The 17506-nt window shown below is 40.7% G+C and overlaps 1 protein-coding gene across 1 annotated transcript; it reads left to right on the top strand.

Annotated features, from left to right (window-relative positions):
* The first annotated feature begins 2134 nt into the window (after positions 1-2134).
* On the top strand, positions 2135-17506 carry LOC109893368 (transcription factor MafK-like). Its single transcript, XM_020486568.2, has 3 exons — positions 2135-2333; positions 12738-12815; positions 12906-17506. The coding sequence occupies exons 2-3, from the start codon at positions 12771-12773 to the stop codon at positions 13341-13343; spliced, it is 483 nt and encodes a 160-aa protein (XP_020342157.1). The 5' UTR covers positions 2135-2333; positions 12738-12770; the 3' UTR covers positions 13344-17506.

Below are 17506 nucleotides of genomic sequence, written 5' to 3'. Positions count from 1 at the left end.
TTGAGAAAACATCCTTTCTGAATTTAAAAGTAATTCAAGAAGTAATCATCTAGTTTTTCAAAAAAATGTTTTGCTGGTAACGTAACTGATGAGTTCTTTTTTTGTAATCAGTCTACATGTAAACAGTTACCCCACAACCCTGCTAATAACTAGACTGAAGAAGTTAGTGAAGTCATCGTTTATATGTTAATCATCAACAGTCTGTTTGGGTAGTGGAGGTTCATTTTCCAACCTTCTGTAAACAGTCTCAGATAATTTTATCCGAGCTCAGCATCATACATCATCGGTGGGATATCGTGGGCATAAAAGCTAACACCTCCTCTGATCTTTATTGTTTCATATCCCAGTACACTACTGTGTAATATTGATTTAGTCAAAACCAAGACATAAACAGACAAGTCCTGCCTCAGGTAAAGGCTTCGACACTGCTGGAGTGGAACATGGGGGACACATTTTTCTAATAAATCGACCACATGATCAATAAAATAATGAATTGCCGACAGCCCAACTATACACCAAGCCAAACAATCCCATGCCACAGTGCACATTCAATTATATTTTTAATTACAAGAATGCTCAGGGGGGGATTACAGATGCATATAAACTATTGCGAACATAACCTGATGTTAATTCTGTTGACAAGATGTGCTCTAATAAAGCAGGCTTGGGCATTGCTTTAGAATGAGAACCACCCATGACACAAACTTGAGTAATTACTCATCTCATAAGCTACATTTGCTATCAACTTTAAATGTACTCTGCATGAGAGATCCCAGCACATCAATGTACAATTTAGTCCATATGCCTCTACTGAGGAAAACGCTCATGTGTTGAATCACCGATGGCAATGGTCATCCACAGAAATACAACCATATAACAACTTCCTGGCTCTAGGCCCAGCTACAGTGGGTGAACTCTATGGGAGTTAGTCAGTTCCTTTGCTAGGAAATTAGTGGGAATCTTTTTTCTTATAGTGTACAGTGTAATGGAGAGGTCCTCACTAAAGACATCTTGATTTGAACCAATTTATAAATGCATACTGTAAGGAGCAAGTTGATTATTATATGAATATAATTGAGCAATTTTACAACCCTTCTGTATAAATTTGACCTTTTCCATTCTCAAACCTCTGCAGCACAGTCTATGGTTGCGTTTACACAGGCAGCCCAATTCTGATATTTTGCCACTAAATGGTCTTTTGACAGCCTTGAGGTGTATAAGCATTGCTTATCAACTCTGTGCTCAGTTTGAGGATGTTCAATGAGATGAGCCCTAGAGTTAGGCTGTTAATGTGTATCATGTACATACACATTTTACACATGCAGTATTAAAATTAGTAAATCATTTTTGGAAGAATATTTGATCTGTCTGTTTCAAAAAAAAAAAGGCAGTGTATGACCAGACTTGTTCTTGTAGACTTACAACAAGAACTGAGAAGCACGCTGTGGGAGTCCTTAGTTGGAGGGATACTACTAGTTTATTTTTGGAGATGTGTCATGTTTTTTTCACCTAAGAGAATGTCTGTCACCCTTCTCAGACTATATATTGTCTTGCATGATAATGGTTTTGGGGCAATAATGTAAGAGGTTAGTTAGAAGGCTGAATAAGCTAGTTTATTGTTTGGGCTCAGAGCCTTCAACATTATGCAGCCTTTAATAAATGCAAAACTCATAATAAATGTTGTAAGGACAGGACATTGGTAAAGACAGATGGCGCATGTTCTTCTATTAACCAGCGAGGCAGTAACTTTAGGGTCAGATTACCTCAAAAAATGATAATTCTCTAATGTCAAATTATGAGAAAGTATATGGGATAGGGATTCTCTAATATTTATATTAGAGATATTTTGGCACCAGAAAAACGAACATTGTGCAATCAGGTGCGCATGGAATTATTGAATCGGCCTATAAAAAGCTAAAACATGTGCTGACATTGTTTGTGAAGTAATAACAGACTATTTATAGTTGGATAGCCATCATTAGTATAATAATGATTTAATCTACACATTATCTCGCTAATTTTCCCTAAAGTATTCTCAAACTGCGTCAACAGTCTATTTCTAGCTTCCCCTAGTTTCCCGCCTCGTTCACGTCAGCAGAAAGTTATTTTCATGAATGGAGGGGGCGGTCACGAGGAGTTGGTGACGTAAATACTTGCGGAAGCACGAAGTGGAATGTTGATACATTGTTGTTGTTGTTTTGTAGTTAATTTAGTACGGGGACACATTTCGGTTCGACTGCTGGACTACTTTCAGAATTGCGACAAGTAACTTCAACCCGTATAGGACGGAAACTTCATAAGCTTTACCGACCGAGAATATCCGCTTTCATAAGGTGAGCGTACGAGCGCTTTTCTGGGAGATGTTTTGACATTCCTCTCTAAAATTGCTGATGCTATCACGGTGACACATGCGTAAAATCGAATCTATCAACAAGTAAGATGAGGTTTAACCAAACATTTAATTTACATGTTATCAACGTACTTGGTACATGTTATTTAGGCCCATCTTAACAATATGTTTACGCCAGAAATTAACTTTTTTCACTCTTGAAGTTGTTAAAATGTAACAATTTAACAATTTAAACAAATAATTTTTATTCCATCTATTTATCCATCGTAATATTTTGAATGATAATGTTTTACTTCTGCCTCTTAATAACTTGAAAATGTGTAATATTTTCAGAGATCTATTACTGTATCCATATGGTTGTCGATAGCGCACGGTAGCCTACTTTTATGTTTACGATTGAAGGGAACAACACGTGGTTTGGGTTTTAGAATTCTGAGTCAAAGTGCACGGTGTGGGGATAGACGACCAGGAGGATAGTAAAGCGGATAAAAAATAATGAAGACGGAGTTATAAAACGTTGTCCCTGATTCAGACATGCGTAATAATACGTTTTGCTTGTTTTACTATATCAAGGCCCTTAAGTGTGTGGGCTACTGTAATTATCAGCAAGTATGGCAGTGTTTATTTTCCTTAAATGTAGTATTTGCAGGCGAAGTTAGATTTATGTTCACACCCTTGACTTTTTCCACATTTTGTTGTTACAGCCTGAATTTAAATGAATTAAATTGAGATTTCACTGGTCTACTACACATAATTCCCCTTAATGTCAACGTGGAATTATGTTTGCGCTGCTAAGGTAAGCAATAGTATATTTTGGTAGACAGATGCTACTCTTTGGTAAAAGGGGTACATTGGAATTAGTTTTATGTTTACAAGTTAACTAACTATTAGAAGCTGAAATGTCTTGTTATGGCATGCCTAAATACACTACATGACCAAAAGTATGTGGACATTTGCTCTTCGAACATCTCATTCCACAATCATGGGCATTAATATGGAGATGGTCCCCCTTTTGCTGCTATAACCGTCTCCACTCTTCTGGGAAGGCTTGCTCAAATACAGCCACAAGAGCATTAGTGAGGTGGGGCACTGATGTTGGGCAATTAGGCCTGACTCGCAGTCACCGTTTCAATTCATCCCAAAGGTGTTCGATGGGGTTGAGGTCAGGGCTCTGTGCAGGCCAGTCAAGTTCTTCCACAACGATCTCAACAAACTATTTCTGTATGGCCCTTGCTTTGTGCACAGGGGCATTGTCATGCTGAGACTGGAATTAGCATTTCATTTTTGTCACACCAGCATAAGCCTAAATGAAACACAGCCCTTATTTTAAGTGTTTCTAAAATCCCCTATGGGAAAAATGTATGGCGAAAAAAGGATTGGAACCATTTCCTTGTTTGACCGCTGGCCTTTATGGGAATTATGACTCGTGCTGTGGTACTCTATAGTGTTTAACATGATTTTTGAATGACTACTTAATCGCTGCACCCCACACATACAAGACCAGGGAGGTTTTCCAATTTGTAGGACACCTATTTGTAGATGGTTAAAATGTGTGAAGTTATTAAATACACTTTTGATGGTGTATCAATACACCCAGTCACTACAAAGATACAGATGTCCTTCCTAACGTTGCTAAAACACAGGGCCAAATCTACACTGGAGTTGCTTACCAAGAAGACAGTGAATGTTCCTGAGTAGCAGAGTTACAGTTTGACTTGAATCTACTTGAAAGCCTATGGCAAGACCTGAAAATGGTTATCTAGCAATTTGCCAGAGCTTGAAGCATTTTGGGAAGATTAATAGGAAAATGTTGCACAATTCAAGTGTGGAAAGCTCTTAAGCTGTGTTCACATTGGCAGTTTGAAGTCTCAAATCCTATTTATTTGCATATCTGATTCAAATCTGTTATTCTTCCTGCAGTCTGAACTCCACATGGAGTCGGATATTTCAAGCCACCTTCGTAGCTGGTTTGAAGTCCGATACAAATCTGATTTGTGGCCATGTGACTTGTCTGAATGGTCATATCATGTTGCTTGCTAGCTACTCTGGTGACAGTTTGACAAGAACATGTGGTAGCTAATTAGCTTGTTAATTGTTTACAAACAAATTAGTGAATGTGCTAAACAACTACCTAGCTAGCTAGTTGACTGCCTTGGCTAGCCAAAAAGGACTTATTTTGAAAGTTGGGCCATCCTATCCTTTTGAGGATTTGTGTTCTTACACTGATTTTTAACATTCAAGCAACTGAGAAACATCCATGGCAGGCATTTTCACCTTAGCTTACTACATAACTTCAGAGTGATGGGAAGCACGAGCGCCACCATCAATCAGCCTACACCACCATGCACACACCCATCGGGAGTATGACAACAAGCGTAGCCATGTCAGCAAATGACTGCTGTCTGAACACAACTGATTTGAGCATTAAAGCCTGCAGTGTGAACAAGGCTTTAGAGACTTACCCAGAAAGACAAAGCTGTAATCGCTGCCTAAGGTGATATGACAAAGTATTTACTCAGGAGTGTGAATACTTACAGTGCCAGTCAAAAGTTGGGACACACCTACTCATTCAAGGAAGAAAAACCCTTGAATGAGTAGGTGTGTCCCAACTTTTGACTGGTACTGTATGTATATGAGAGATTTCATTTTCAATTAATTAGCAAAAATGTCCAAAAACATGTTTGCACTATACCATTGTGGGCTACTGTATGTAAATGGTTGAGAAAAATCAAATCCATTTTGAACTCCGGCTGTAAGACAACAATATTTGTGGAATAAGTCAAGGGGTATGAATACTTTCTGAAGGCTAGTGTCTAGTGTGGTGCTGTGTCCTATTGAATACTACTGTAGACATTCCCAAAGACATTGTTAGTGCTGTATCAGTGATTTCGTTATTTATCCTATACCCTGGTTTGACAGTAGAGAGAGGAGAGAGTGCCATAGTCGGCCCTGGTTCAGCAGAATCTCGTTTGGAAGCCGCAGTGTCGCAGGCCAATATGAAATTGAATCTATGGGCCTGCTGTCAAAGCAATAATTTTTAGATGACACACACACACAAAAAGCTTGCTACGCCGACCTTTGTCTCTGCCTCTGTCCCGTTGCCCAGCTTTCTAGAATAAACAAAGATAAATCCTTATCAATTTCATATTTTGGTGCTGACTGTATGTCTCCAGACCGGGATCATATTCTTGGACATTTGACCTTTACTGTCATTGTGATTTATATGGAAAATATGAGAGGAGTCCTTTCTCATCCAAAACTTTCCACAGTGTATGAGGGCCTTGAAATCTCTTCTAAGAGGCTGCCTATGTACTGAGTCACTGTTGATGAGGTATATGTGGTGGGGGTGACCTCCCACACCAAGTGCATCATATCCATGCTCTGTCATGAGGTTAAACATGTGGCTTGGTTCCCAATGTGATGTCTGGAGGAGAGAGAGGGTTTATCATCTTCTGCTCTCTCACTTCCCTACCCAATATGATGTATACATGCTCATAATGGTTAATGATGCCCACAGTTTCAATAGTATTGAGTGTTCTGTGGGTTCTCTTCCACCCCCTGTACTCATTGTGGGTTTTGCAGTGTGTTGTGAAAGTGAAATGACTGTGGTTAGTGAACCGGTATGACTCAAAAGGAAACCCGAGTCAGATATTTTTATGTGTAAACTTCCTTTTTTTAACTGTGGAACTTCATTTCCTTACTATGTGTTCTGATCATTTATTTCTAGAGACAAAGACCGTATCATAAGAATTACACAGACATGACAGATGACAAATATTTACAGTACTGTATTACATGTACAGATTAACAGTCACATTAACAAGTTTACACTGAAGCATGGAGAGCATATACATTGGCATCTCTCCACAAGTGCCCTTTAGGTGCCTGTGTTGTACCAACCACCAGGATCTGCACCCAGCCCATTCCCGCTTTTCTGGATGACTTCCTGGATCTCAGACCAATGCTCTCGCCATACGGTGGTCTGGGGGCGTGGAGGGATCGTCTCGAGTAAAGTGCCTTGTTTTTGTAACATTGGTATTAGGTGGTATACAGTAAACAATGAAAAATGTCTGGAACTTTCTCACTTTTACATCTGAGAACTTGGGTACTCAGACGGAATAAGAATATTAACAACTTAATGGATTGGATTAACGACTGTCGTTTTTCTCCTGCTGATGTAATCTCAAGTCTCTTGTGTTAACAAGTACTGAAGCCCTTTGTTATTTGAAGTTGGAAAATGTAATAGTGATTTGTTTTCTCATTGATCTTCATTGTTATTCAATGTGTACTATGGAATGGCTTTAGTTAGGTAATAACTGGACAGATTTGTCCTTGCTGTGTGTGTACTTGACATTCTTTTGAATCCCTATGTCCCCAGCTGGAATGTCGCTTCACTCAGATATCTACCTCTCCTCCCTTTTCCGCAAAAAAGTTCCGGCGGTTATGCCAGCCGTTTCCTGTACTTTTCCTTCTGCCCTGCGAAACAACGTGATTTTCCAGGAAACTTCAGTTTGGGAGGGTGTGATTCCCTGCCGGTCGTCCTAGTTCTTACCAGTAAACAGCATGACTCATGGCTCGGCTATGCTCTCCATTTCCTTTACATAACATCTCTCCAAATGTGCTGCGCTGGAGTACAGAGCAGAGTGCACCACCACAGCATAGTCTGGAGGAAGGCTCTCTCCTCCCCAACTCTCTGAGAAAACAGAGGAGACATTCTGAACAGAAGGGAGCTCCATCAAGCTCTCGCTCCTCTCTGAGGAACCCAAACTCCAAAACTAATAGAAAAGAGAAGGAAAACAAGCAGCCAAGACAAGCCAACACTTCATCTATCACTAGGACCTGAGCACTCAGCTCTTTGATGTGCTGTTTATTTTAGCGAAAAGTCAGGCCCCAGAGCAGTACCTGTCATAAACCAAGCACACAGACTTGAATTTGAGCTAATGTCTGAATGACAACTAAATGGAGTTACATTTCACACATTGTCTCTGGACTAATACCATAACATGCCTGCAGCTTATTGGTTTGTTTTTCTAGCCAGGTCACGATCAGTGCTTAAACGGCAGTTATTTGTCCATTATTAATGGATACTCTCTGGGCTGATACTGTGGTGCTGATTTAATATGCAGTAAAACTCATTCTAGAGTATTTTAGCAAAGCTATAGCCCTAGTTCTTGGCTCAAGCTTTGAGCAAGTCATTAATGTCAATTACACTGAATGACAAAACAACAAACTATGACAAAGGTTATGTTCACTTTTTCCAACAGAGTTCAGTTGGGCAGAGAACAGTGATTATTACCAGTGGGCTGCATCCGGAGCCTACAGTAATGTTGTCAGTTGGACTTGTGTGCTTTGATACGATGAGTAATTTCCTCATGATCTGGACTACGTGAGCTGATGAAATATGGTGCTGAAATCATCAGGCCTTTCCCGTGGCCAGAAAATACTTCATTTTTTCCATCTGTTTAGCCACCACCTTGTGTGTAAATGCTCCCTCTCTCACCATGGAAACTTAAGTGTTGTCAAACTAAGTTATTTATTTTAATTACATTTTTTATTTTACCTTTATTTAACCAGGTAGGCCAGTTGAGAACAAGTTCTCATTTACAACTGCGACCTGTCCAAGATAAAGCAAAGCAGTGCGACACAAACAACAACACAGTTACACATGGAATAAACAAACGTTTCAATTGTGTTATTGACTGTACATCTATATACAGTGTGTGCAAATGAGATACGATTAGGGAGGTAAGGCAATAAATAGGCCGTAGTGACAAAGTAATTACAATTTAGCAATTAAACACTGGAGTGATAGATGTGCAGAAGAGGAATGTGCAAGTAGAGAAACTGGGGTGCAAAGGAGCAAAAAAATAAATAACAATATGAGGATGAGGTAGTTGGATGTACAATGCTCTGTGAGCTGCTCTGACAGCTGATGTTTAAAGTTAGTGAGGGAGATATGAGTCTCCAGCTTTGGGGATGTTTGCATTTTTTTCCAGTCATTGGAAGCAGAGAACTGGAAGGAAAGGTGGCCAAAGGAGGAATAGGCTTTGGGGGTGACCAGTGAAATATACCTGCTGGAGCGCGTGCTGCTACGGTGACCAGTGAGCTGAGATATGGCGGGGCTTTACCTAGCAAAGACTTATAGATGACCTGGAGCCAGTGGGTTTTGTGACGAATATGAAGCGAGGGCCAGCCAACGAGAGCATACAGGTCTCAGTGGTGGGTAGTATATGGGGCTTTGGTGACAAAACGGATGGCACTGTGATAGACTGCATCCAATTTGCTGAGTAGAGTGTTGGAGGCTATTTTGTAAATGACATTGCCGAAGTCAAGGATCGGTTGGATGGTCAGTTTACGAGGGTATGTTTGGCAGCATGAGTGAAGGATGCTTTGTTGCAAAATAGGAAGCCGATTTCTAGATTTAATTTTGGATTGGAGATGCTTAATATGAGTCTGGAAAGAGAGTTTACAGTCTAACCAGACACCTAGGTATTTGTAATTGTCCACATATTCTATGTCCGAACCGTCCAGAATAGTGATGCTGGATGGGCAGGCAGGTGCGGGCAGCGATCGGTTGAAGAGCATGCATTTAGTTTAAGAGCAGTCGGGGGCCACGGAAGGAGAGTTGTATCGCATTAAAGCTCGTCTGGTGTCCACAGAAGGGCCAGAAGTATACAGAATGGTGTAGTCTGCGTAGAGGTGGATCAGAGAATCACCAGCAGCAAGAGCGACATCATTAATGTATACAGAGAAAAGATTTGGCCCGGGAATTGAACCCTGTGGCATCCCCATAGACTGCCAGAGGTCCGGACAACAGGCCCTGTGATTTTGACACACTGAACTCTGTCTGAGAAGTAGTTGGTGAACCAGGCGAGGCAGTCATTTGAGAAGCCAAGGTCATTGAGTCTGCCGATAAGAATGTGGTGATTGACCGAGTCAAAAGCCTTGGCAAGGTCGATGAATACGGCTGCACAGTATTGTCTTTTATCGATGGCGGTTATGATATCGTTTAGGACCTTGAGCGTGGCCGAGGTGCACCCATGACCAGCTCGGAAACCAGATTGCATAGCGGAGATTCGGGATTCCCAGATTGGGATTCGAAATGGTCGGTGATTTGTTTGTTAACTTGGCTTTCAAAGACCTTAGAAAGGCAGGGTGGGATAGATATAGGTCTGTAACAGTTTAGGTCTAGAGTGTCTCCCCCTTTTGAAGAGGGGGATGACCGCGGCAGCTTTCCAATCTTTGTGGATCTCAGACGATACGAAGGAGAGGTTGAACAGGCTAATAATTGCAACAATTGCAGTGGATAATTTTAGAAAGAGAGGGTCCAGATTGTCTAGCCCAGTTGATTTGTAGGGGTCCAGGTTTTGCAACTCTTTCAGAACATCAGCTATCTGGATTTGGGTGAAGGAGAAATGGGGGAGGTTTGGGCAAGTTGCTGTGGGGGGTGTAGGGCTGTTGACTGGGGTAAGGGTAGCCAGGTGGAAAGCATGGCCAGCCGTAGAAAAATGCTTATTGAAATTCTCAATTATCGTGGATATTTGATGGTGACGGTGTTTCCTAGCCTCGGTGTAGTGGGCAACTGTGAGGAGGTGTTCTTATTCTCCATTGACTTTAGTGTCCCAGAACTTTTTGGAGTTTGTGCTACAGGATGCAAATTAGGGATAGTCCTACTCTCTATCCCTGTTAGTCGTCAACACTTGATTCATTCTGGCTGTTGTTAGACTTAGATATGAGACGCATCTGAATTCCAGACTGTTATAAGATTTTACAGCGACGTCTTTACATCTGAGTAGACTAAGCCCTCCTCTCAGAGATGGGTGCATTACACAGGATGTATTCTGAATACATTTATCCTCCCAATTGAAACTTGGGGCTTCTTTCCTTTGTGTTTGTGTGTGTGCTCAGTCAGGAATGTGGTTATGTTATATACACTTCAGCCACCTTCTATGGATTTACTTTGAGGTCTTCTCCGACACGAGTAGAAGCACTCAAAAAGGTGAAAAGGGAAATCGTTTTCTGGTGGATCGTCAAATGTGCACAGTCAAAAGCGGTACTGAATTGTAAAATGTGCCTGTTGCTCACCCTGAAAGATGATCAAAACAGAGATTTGGTCTTTGGCCATTACTGCTCTTTTCTTCTCTGGAAGAAGGCAAGCAGCAAAGTGGGACCTTAAGAGCTCGACCTAGTGCCATTTGCAACAACAGAGAGGAGCACATGCAGAAGGAATTTGAAGGAAATAACGTGGCCTCTGAGCTGTAACGCTTGAGCACCCCGTGTATGGAGAGGGAGGCTTTTTTCCATCCCATTTCATGATATTCAAGTCTCACGGAATATTACCTAGGGTCTCCCCCCTGATGCAACAGTTCAAAACAGGCTCTTTCAGCCAACTTGCTGGAACGTTGTCTTACATTTTTTGGCTGGTCGTGCAGTGCTTGATTCAAAGTTGCATACATGTGCCAAAATAAGGCAAAGCTGTATGCTATTCTCTACTCTTTTTCCTATAGTTAAGTTGAAAACCCAAGTGAATTTCAAATAAGGTTCAAAGGGGATGGCCAAAACAAGTACCAGACGTGATGGTTCACCAAACATGTTTTCATGTGGTTCTTAAATCCACACAAAACAGAAGAATCTATTGGTTCATTTTCCAAGTTAGGATTGTGTGTGTCCTCTCTCCACATTCATGTATCCCTTCATTACAGAAACATGCGGCCAGGCATAGGCTGTACCTCCGGTGTGGTTTTACAAAAGACAAAACAGATGGCTGACTAAGAACTTATTAGTGATCTGTCCTGCTTCAGTGCCAAAGCCAGTGAACTTTCCATTATCATCAGACCAATCATTTGGCATTCTGCCCCTTTCCACTTAGGAGCTATGACTAAGACTTTCGATGCAAGAACAGTATTTCTATTGTAGATACAGTGCAACCACTTCAGCTCTTCAACACAAGGTCAACCCAGCAACAGCTGTCAGAAACTGCTGTGATCAGCGATCTATATTTATTTCCAGGGGCATGAGATGAACTTCCCTAAAGGAATAGTCATTAAAACCTCACCCTTTCGGTTGTTGTATCTTGTTCGAGAAAGTGCAGCTCAAAGCACTGGATGGAATATTTGGCCTTTTTAATGAGGTATCACATGTTCACCTAAATTGTTTAGCTGGCAGAATTTTGCATCAGCAGCACAGTGAGCTAAATATACCCAGCAGCGTTAAATAAGGGCATGTAGCAGCTCAGGAAAGCCCAGTGTAATATGAGCCAGACAACCAGACACAAGTCTGAAACCAAATAGAGTACATTGTCTCACTACAAAAATACACCCATGACTATAAGGGAAACTATTCCTCTGTGACACTCGATCTTCTGGAATTTCCCACATATCTACAGGACTATAAAGTTCAGTATGACCATAAATGTAAGCTTGTGTTTGTTGGGTAGTTTTACTGTTAACATAGGCATTTGTTCTGTGTTATAAAGAGGAAACTCATACGGGTCAATGTAGGCCATGTTAGGTTAAATAGTACTGTATCTTAAAAGAGACTATGCATTAGGTCTGAGGGAAGTGGAAAATAGGGAGCCAATGTTCAGAGTTTATGAGACTGCTATTGTACACACTCCCTAAACTATTGGTGATCCTCACTTAGTTCTTCAAGCTGACCTGCCCGTGTAATGTCTACCATGTGTATGACAGGGTTACGAATGAGACTTGTTTACCCTTTGGCTGACCATGTGACTATACTCCCAAACCCATTTTCAGGGTGTTTCCATGGCAGCCATCACCTAGGGAGCAAGTCAGGGTGCTGAAATGGAGCCTTGGGAGAATGTAGGCCTTTAGTCACAGTCAGGCACACAGCAGTCTCTCTCTTTTTGGCCATGGCAGCAGTCTCAAAGGCATGTGTTTCACTGTAGTGTTCAGATAGGCCTTTTTCCAAAAACATTTTTGACCAAAATAGGCCATGCCCAGTTTCTAAGCAGAGGGCTCAGACAAGCTGTGTGGTGAGAGCTGACCTGTTTCTATTCTTGCGGTCTTGCTACGGTCTAGTGAACTACATTGATAGGGCCCTCCCTACAGCAGCAAGTAAACAGGTTTGCCCAACAGTCTGTGTATTCATTATCATCTTTCAGTGTGATGCTGACCTCTGCTGGCAGTCTCTGTTACTAGAAAATCTACTGAACTGGTTGCAGATGACGTAACTAACTCATGAATGTTGTGGGATCTCATCAATAGAGTTCTTGGGAAAGGGGAGTGGCTTCTTAGGATGGCTGTATCTGAACTTGGCTACACGCATAACACTTTAATTTCACAACGAATACACTACATTATGCATACAAATATATTTGAATATTTTTTTTATTTATTCCAATCACAATTTCCCCTTTGTTTTGCAGTGTGACGTCTGTGGGATTCTGGCCAGTTTATGCATGCAGGGTATGACGACTCAGTTTAAAGGAAACAAGACTTTAAAGGTAATTTTGTATTCGTACACTGTATCTTTTAATGTGAATGATGAGTTCAGGAAAGGTCCAGAATCTCATCAATGGCGGTCTCTGTTGCAGGTTAAGAAGGAGGTGGGTGAGAATGCTCCGGCCCTCTGTGATGACGAGCTGGTGGCCATGTCGGTGCGTGAGCTCAACACACACCTGCGTGGGCTGACCAAGGAGGACGTGGTGCGGCTGAAGCAGCGGCGGAGGACCCTGAAGAACCGCGGCTACGCCGCCAGCTGCCGCATCAAGCGGGTCACCCAGAAGGAGGAGCTGGAGAGGCAGAAGCAGGATCTGCAACACGAGGTAGACAAGCTGGCCCGGGAGAACGCCAGCATGAGGCTGGAGCTGGACGCCCTGCGCGCCAAGTATGAGGCCCTGCAGTGCTTCGCCCGGACTGTCACCTGCGGGCCTCTCTCACCAGGCAAGGTGGCCACCACCAGCGTCATCACCATCATCAAGTCTACAAACAACCACAACTCCAGCCCAACCTCCTTCTCAGCTCCCTCCTAGTTGTGACAGAACTGAGCTCTCGTCTCCCCGTCCTGCCTGGTCCTTACCGGTTCCGACCCAATCCAGCCTGAAACCAATTGCACCTGACCCATGCTGAGAGGAAGCTCAGTAATTAGACTGAGGGAAGGGGGTGGGGTGGCCACTAGCTCTGTGTGATGATAACAACATATGATGCTGCATTCATTCTCTACTCTCTTTCTCTCACATACTGTACATAATCTACATTGTCTGTGCACTGTGTTACAACCGCCCCAGCACCGGCCGGGCATTGGGCCTCTCTGACCCTCTCTCCTTGACTGATGGCAGAGATTAGCTCATACTACAGTGTGAGTGGATACTTGATATTATACCCCGCGATGGCAGCACTGGTCTGAGACAGCTCTGATGCCTGTGGTATCTTGCATTTACAGAGTATAAAGTAATATATTATTGTAATAATTACCGTATTAATACATTATAAACATTTAAAATAACAAACAAAAAAATGCTGATCTAAGCCTAAAAGCCTTCTTTCTTCTGTATATGAAAGCATATACTAATGTCTCAATGAAAATTGAGGCATTGACGCTTTTGCCTTAAACTGATCTTGGAATGATCTCTCAGTAATATTCAAATATTCATTTTTTTTGTCACTCTCATACAGTATGTTCAATATTTTAAGCTTTAATATTTCCAATTTCAAGGGCAGCTTGAAAACCATTAAAAAAAGATCTATATATATTTGAGAACTGACCAAGCATGTTTAGCTGGATGAACCAGGCCCTTTTGACATTGGAAAACCTTTTATCTGGTTTAGACTGTAGATTAGACTTGCAGGTATATAGCATTATAGCATAGCCTACATAAAATAATACAAACATACTCATGGGTTATCCTCCTTACAGCTTTGAGGAACTAAATCTGCAGTACAAGTCAAATGCAAATTAGGCTACATCAGACAAATGACAGATCATTGAACGGCACTTACTATTAAACTGTTAGATCACGGTGTAAAATAACCAAAATCACTTGGTTTGCAAATGTTAAATCATATAGCTGCAAATTTACATCTAAAATCATAGGACACCTGAAGCATCTTTTTGGGAAATACCGCAGTCCATTTTTTTATTACTTTAGCAATGGGAGATTGTATGATGCTGATCATAGTTTGTGGTCTATCCCGGAATTGCTATAGTTGCAGCTAGTTTATAACTATTGCCAAGGGTGGCATAATTATTTTATGATAATAAGACAAGCACTTACCTATGATCTTTTGCCTCTGAACTTTCCTCCCCATGCTATGCCATATGTCATGGTAGGTAATCCATATTGGATGTAGTGATAATGGGAGCTGCCTTGACAAATGAAATGCAATTCAATGAATTCCTGTATATTACAGACTTAAGCAAGACCCTCTATTTTAGTTTCAATGCAAGATAAGGAAAATGGAAGCTCAACTGCCTCCTGTCACTTTACATTGAGAACTCTGTCCTCTTAGAAATCATTCCTACTGTTGGGTTGTCTGAAAGTTGCCGGTGTTGCTGCCGGTGTTGGTAACTCTCTGAAACGGTAGACATTGAACACAAATGCTTTCGACACAGACTCTTGGGTAAGAGGAATCCCGGCATAAAACTCAAGAGAACAAAAAACTCTAGGAATGGTGTCACGACCAAATCCAATGGCACGTTAGCTTCAAGTGTTACCCATAAACAAGCACAGGTTGAGTATGCTTTTTGAAGGGTCTAAGTTTCAGTTCTAGATAATTATCTAGAATCTATAGTTTTTGCATTTCAGCCCTTATCGAAGTTAGTCACGAGTGAAGTCTAGAGTTGGCTCTTGTCAAGGTTTTCTCTTGCCCTAGTGGACATGACTTTTCCTCCTCCCCTGTTTCTTAGCTGTAAAGATCACGAAGGGGGACTCTGCTGCTGCATGGCTCTCTGCTATTTCAGGCAGGGCCATTGCTGTGCTCTTATCATTCTCATCTTGTGTTTTCATTTGGTATATTTGTTATTACACATTAATTCCCATGTCTTTTATATATGTGTGTATTTTTCTATAATTGTTGCTTTATTATAGGTATATTAAATACCTGGGAGTGGTGTGATCTTGTAATCGTCCTCTGACGTAAAATTATTCTTATTTTCTGGCCTATCTCAGCAGGATAGTTCAATTATTATCTATAGCATCGATTAAATCATAAGGAATCTATTCTGCTGACTTTATAGTTGTATTTGTGTCTTCTTAAGGTCAGTTCATAAATATTACCTGCAATCTACCCTCGGCTAGTCTGCAAATTAGGCTGTCTGTGTTTACAGTCATGCCTTTTTTAGAGTAGGTGGATTGGGTATATTTTGATAGGAAAGACTTACTTTGGTAGCTAATTGCCATATGCCCACATGCTATTATAAGGAAGTTACGTTTGTATCACATTGCTAAACTCAAAGACTTTTGAAGTTTGAGTTGATGCTTTTGTGACAGCTATGAAACAGATACAAGTATTACAATTTGGAGGAGAATATACAGCAGAATGCAAGTTATGAAATTACAGTTGAGTTGAAAACATTTGAATTATTTAGCACCCTTTTCTGAGCTTTACAGTGACCTCTGCTGGTAGTCTTTATACATGCTGTGAATAAGCACATTATTATTGATCAAATTGTTTTGGAGACTTTTGCAGTCCAATTGCATATCAGTTTATAAAACTTTTATCTGTTAGTTATTGCTTTAAATTTCATTCAATTCTGTTCTAAACAAAGCCACAATACTGTCTGACTCAAATTTGAGTGCAAACATATACTTTATACACATGGCTCTGCCAGTTGAAGATGGAGTATGGAAGCACTAGTAGTTATGCTCTTCCTGCACAGCAGGTGGCTGTGTTATCCCTCAGTACCCTCCATCTAGAAATAAAGAACCTTGCTCCTAGAGTTGGATTGAACATTGACTACGGCAAATTCATATGCACAGGGCACTGTAATGGAACTGCTAGCAACTAGAGGGCAATGTAAATAAGATGTATTTCTGCCATGGTTGATTGCATCTTTTCTGATATGAGCCATTATAATGCAACGGTAAGGAAATTGGATAGATAGTTCAGAAACCAAGTGGGCACTTTTTTAAATGTTTATCTTGTACGTTTAGCTATATGTTGCCTTTTAGGCTGCCGCGGTTAAATGATTGTATATTCTTCACCTGATTTATATCTACATCATGTTTTATGTAGGCCTACACATCTTTCCTATATTTGCTCTGTCAATCCTACAAGCTATTTGCCATAAACGGACACAGAACATACATGTTAAATGTCCTATGTTCAGCAGATGTACTTATAAATTGGTAAAACAGTTCCATGACATATAAAGTATGCTGCTCCAAAGTAGTACTTTGTATACGTCAACATTCAAATGAGTAAACAAGGTGGTGGTGGGTGAAAGAATAACAGTTGTAATACAATGGATGTTATGCTTTCACGGCAGGCTAGCCTAGTGGTTAGAGCATTGGACTAGTAACCGGAAGGTTGCAAGTTCAAACCCCCGAGCTGACAAGGTACAAATCTGTCGTTCTGCCCCTGAACAGGCAGTTAACCCACTGTTCCTAGGCCATCATTGAAAATAAGAATTTGTTCTTAACTGACTTGCCTAGTTAAGTAAAGGTAAAATAAATCAAATAAACTCACCGTGTTCCACTTTGTATCACACAATTGTATGTTAACTATAAACAAAAAAGTTATTGTGTGGACTTTCACAGTGAATGGGATCTCAAGTTTTAATGCACAGCCACAACGACACTAAATTAGATGGTAATTTGTCTAGTTTGTGGTAGTTAATGAGGCATGATGATAGTTCTATTATACTGCTTTCTAGCTGATGATGAATGTAAATAAAATAATGAGGCAGCACTTTGAAGAGAAACCGTACAATTTGTGACCTTTCATTACTCTGCTAACTAGTATGTATTTTATTTGAACTTCAATATTTATTTGATTGATTTTCTGTAAATTGTATTTTCAACATCTAAATTATTTGATTTACATTCATTTATTTACTTGTTGCATTTAATGAAATACCCTCCTGTACAAATACAATTTAAAAAAAAATCTGTTTCGATTGAAAACAAGGAGGTAAATTATTCCTGTAAATAGATGTCTGTTTTTGTACTTTTAAATAAAGCTTTTTTTTCTCATT

The sequence above is a fragment of the Oncorhynchus kisutch genome, linkage group LG10 (genome assembly GCF_002021735.2).
Source record: "Oncorhynchus kisutch isolate 150728-3 linkage group LG10, Okis_V2, whole genome shotgun sequence".
Taxonomy (NCBI): Eukaryota; Metazoa; Chordata; class Actinopteri; order Salmoniformes; family Salmonidae; genus Oncorhynchus; species Oncorhynchus kisutch.
The sequence above is the reverse complement of the archived record's forward strand: the minus strand, read 5'-3'. Positions and strand labels throughout refer to the sequence as shown.

What these genes read in the sequence shown, in the direction of transcription:
- LOC109893368 (XM_020486568.2), top strand. Translation starts at nt 12,771, where the DNA reads ATGCAGGGTATGACGACTCAGTTTAAAGGAAACAAGACTTTAAAG. An exon ending in AAGGAAACAAGACTTTAAAG is followed by an intron (nt 12,816 to 12,905) that starts GTAATTTTGTAT and finishes TCTCTGTTGCAG; the next exon opens with GTTAAGAAGGAGGTGGGTGA.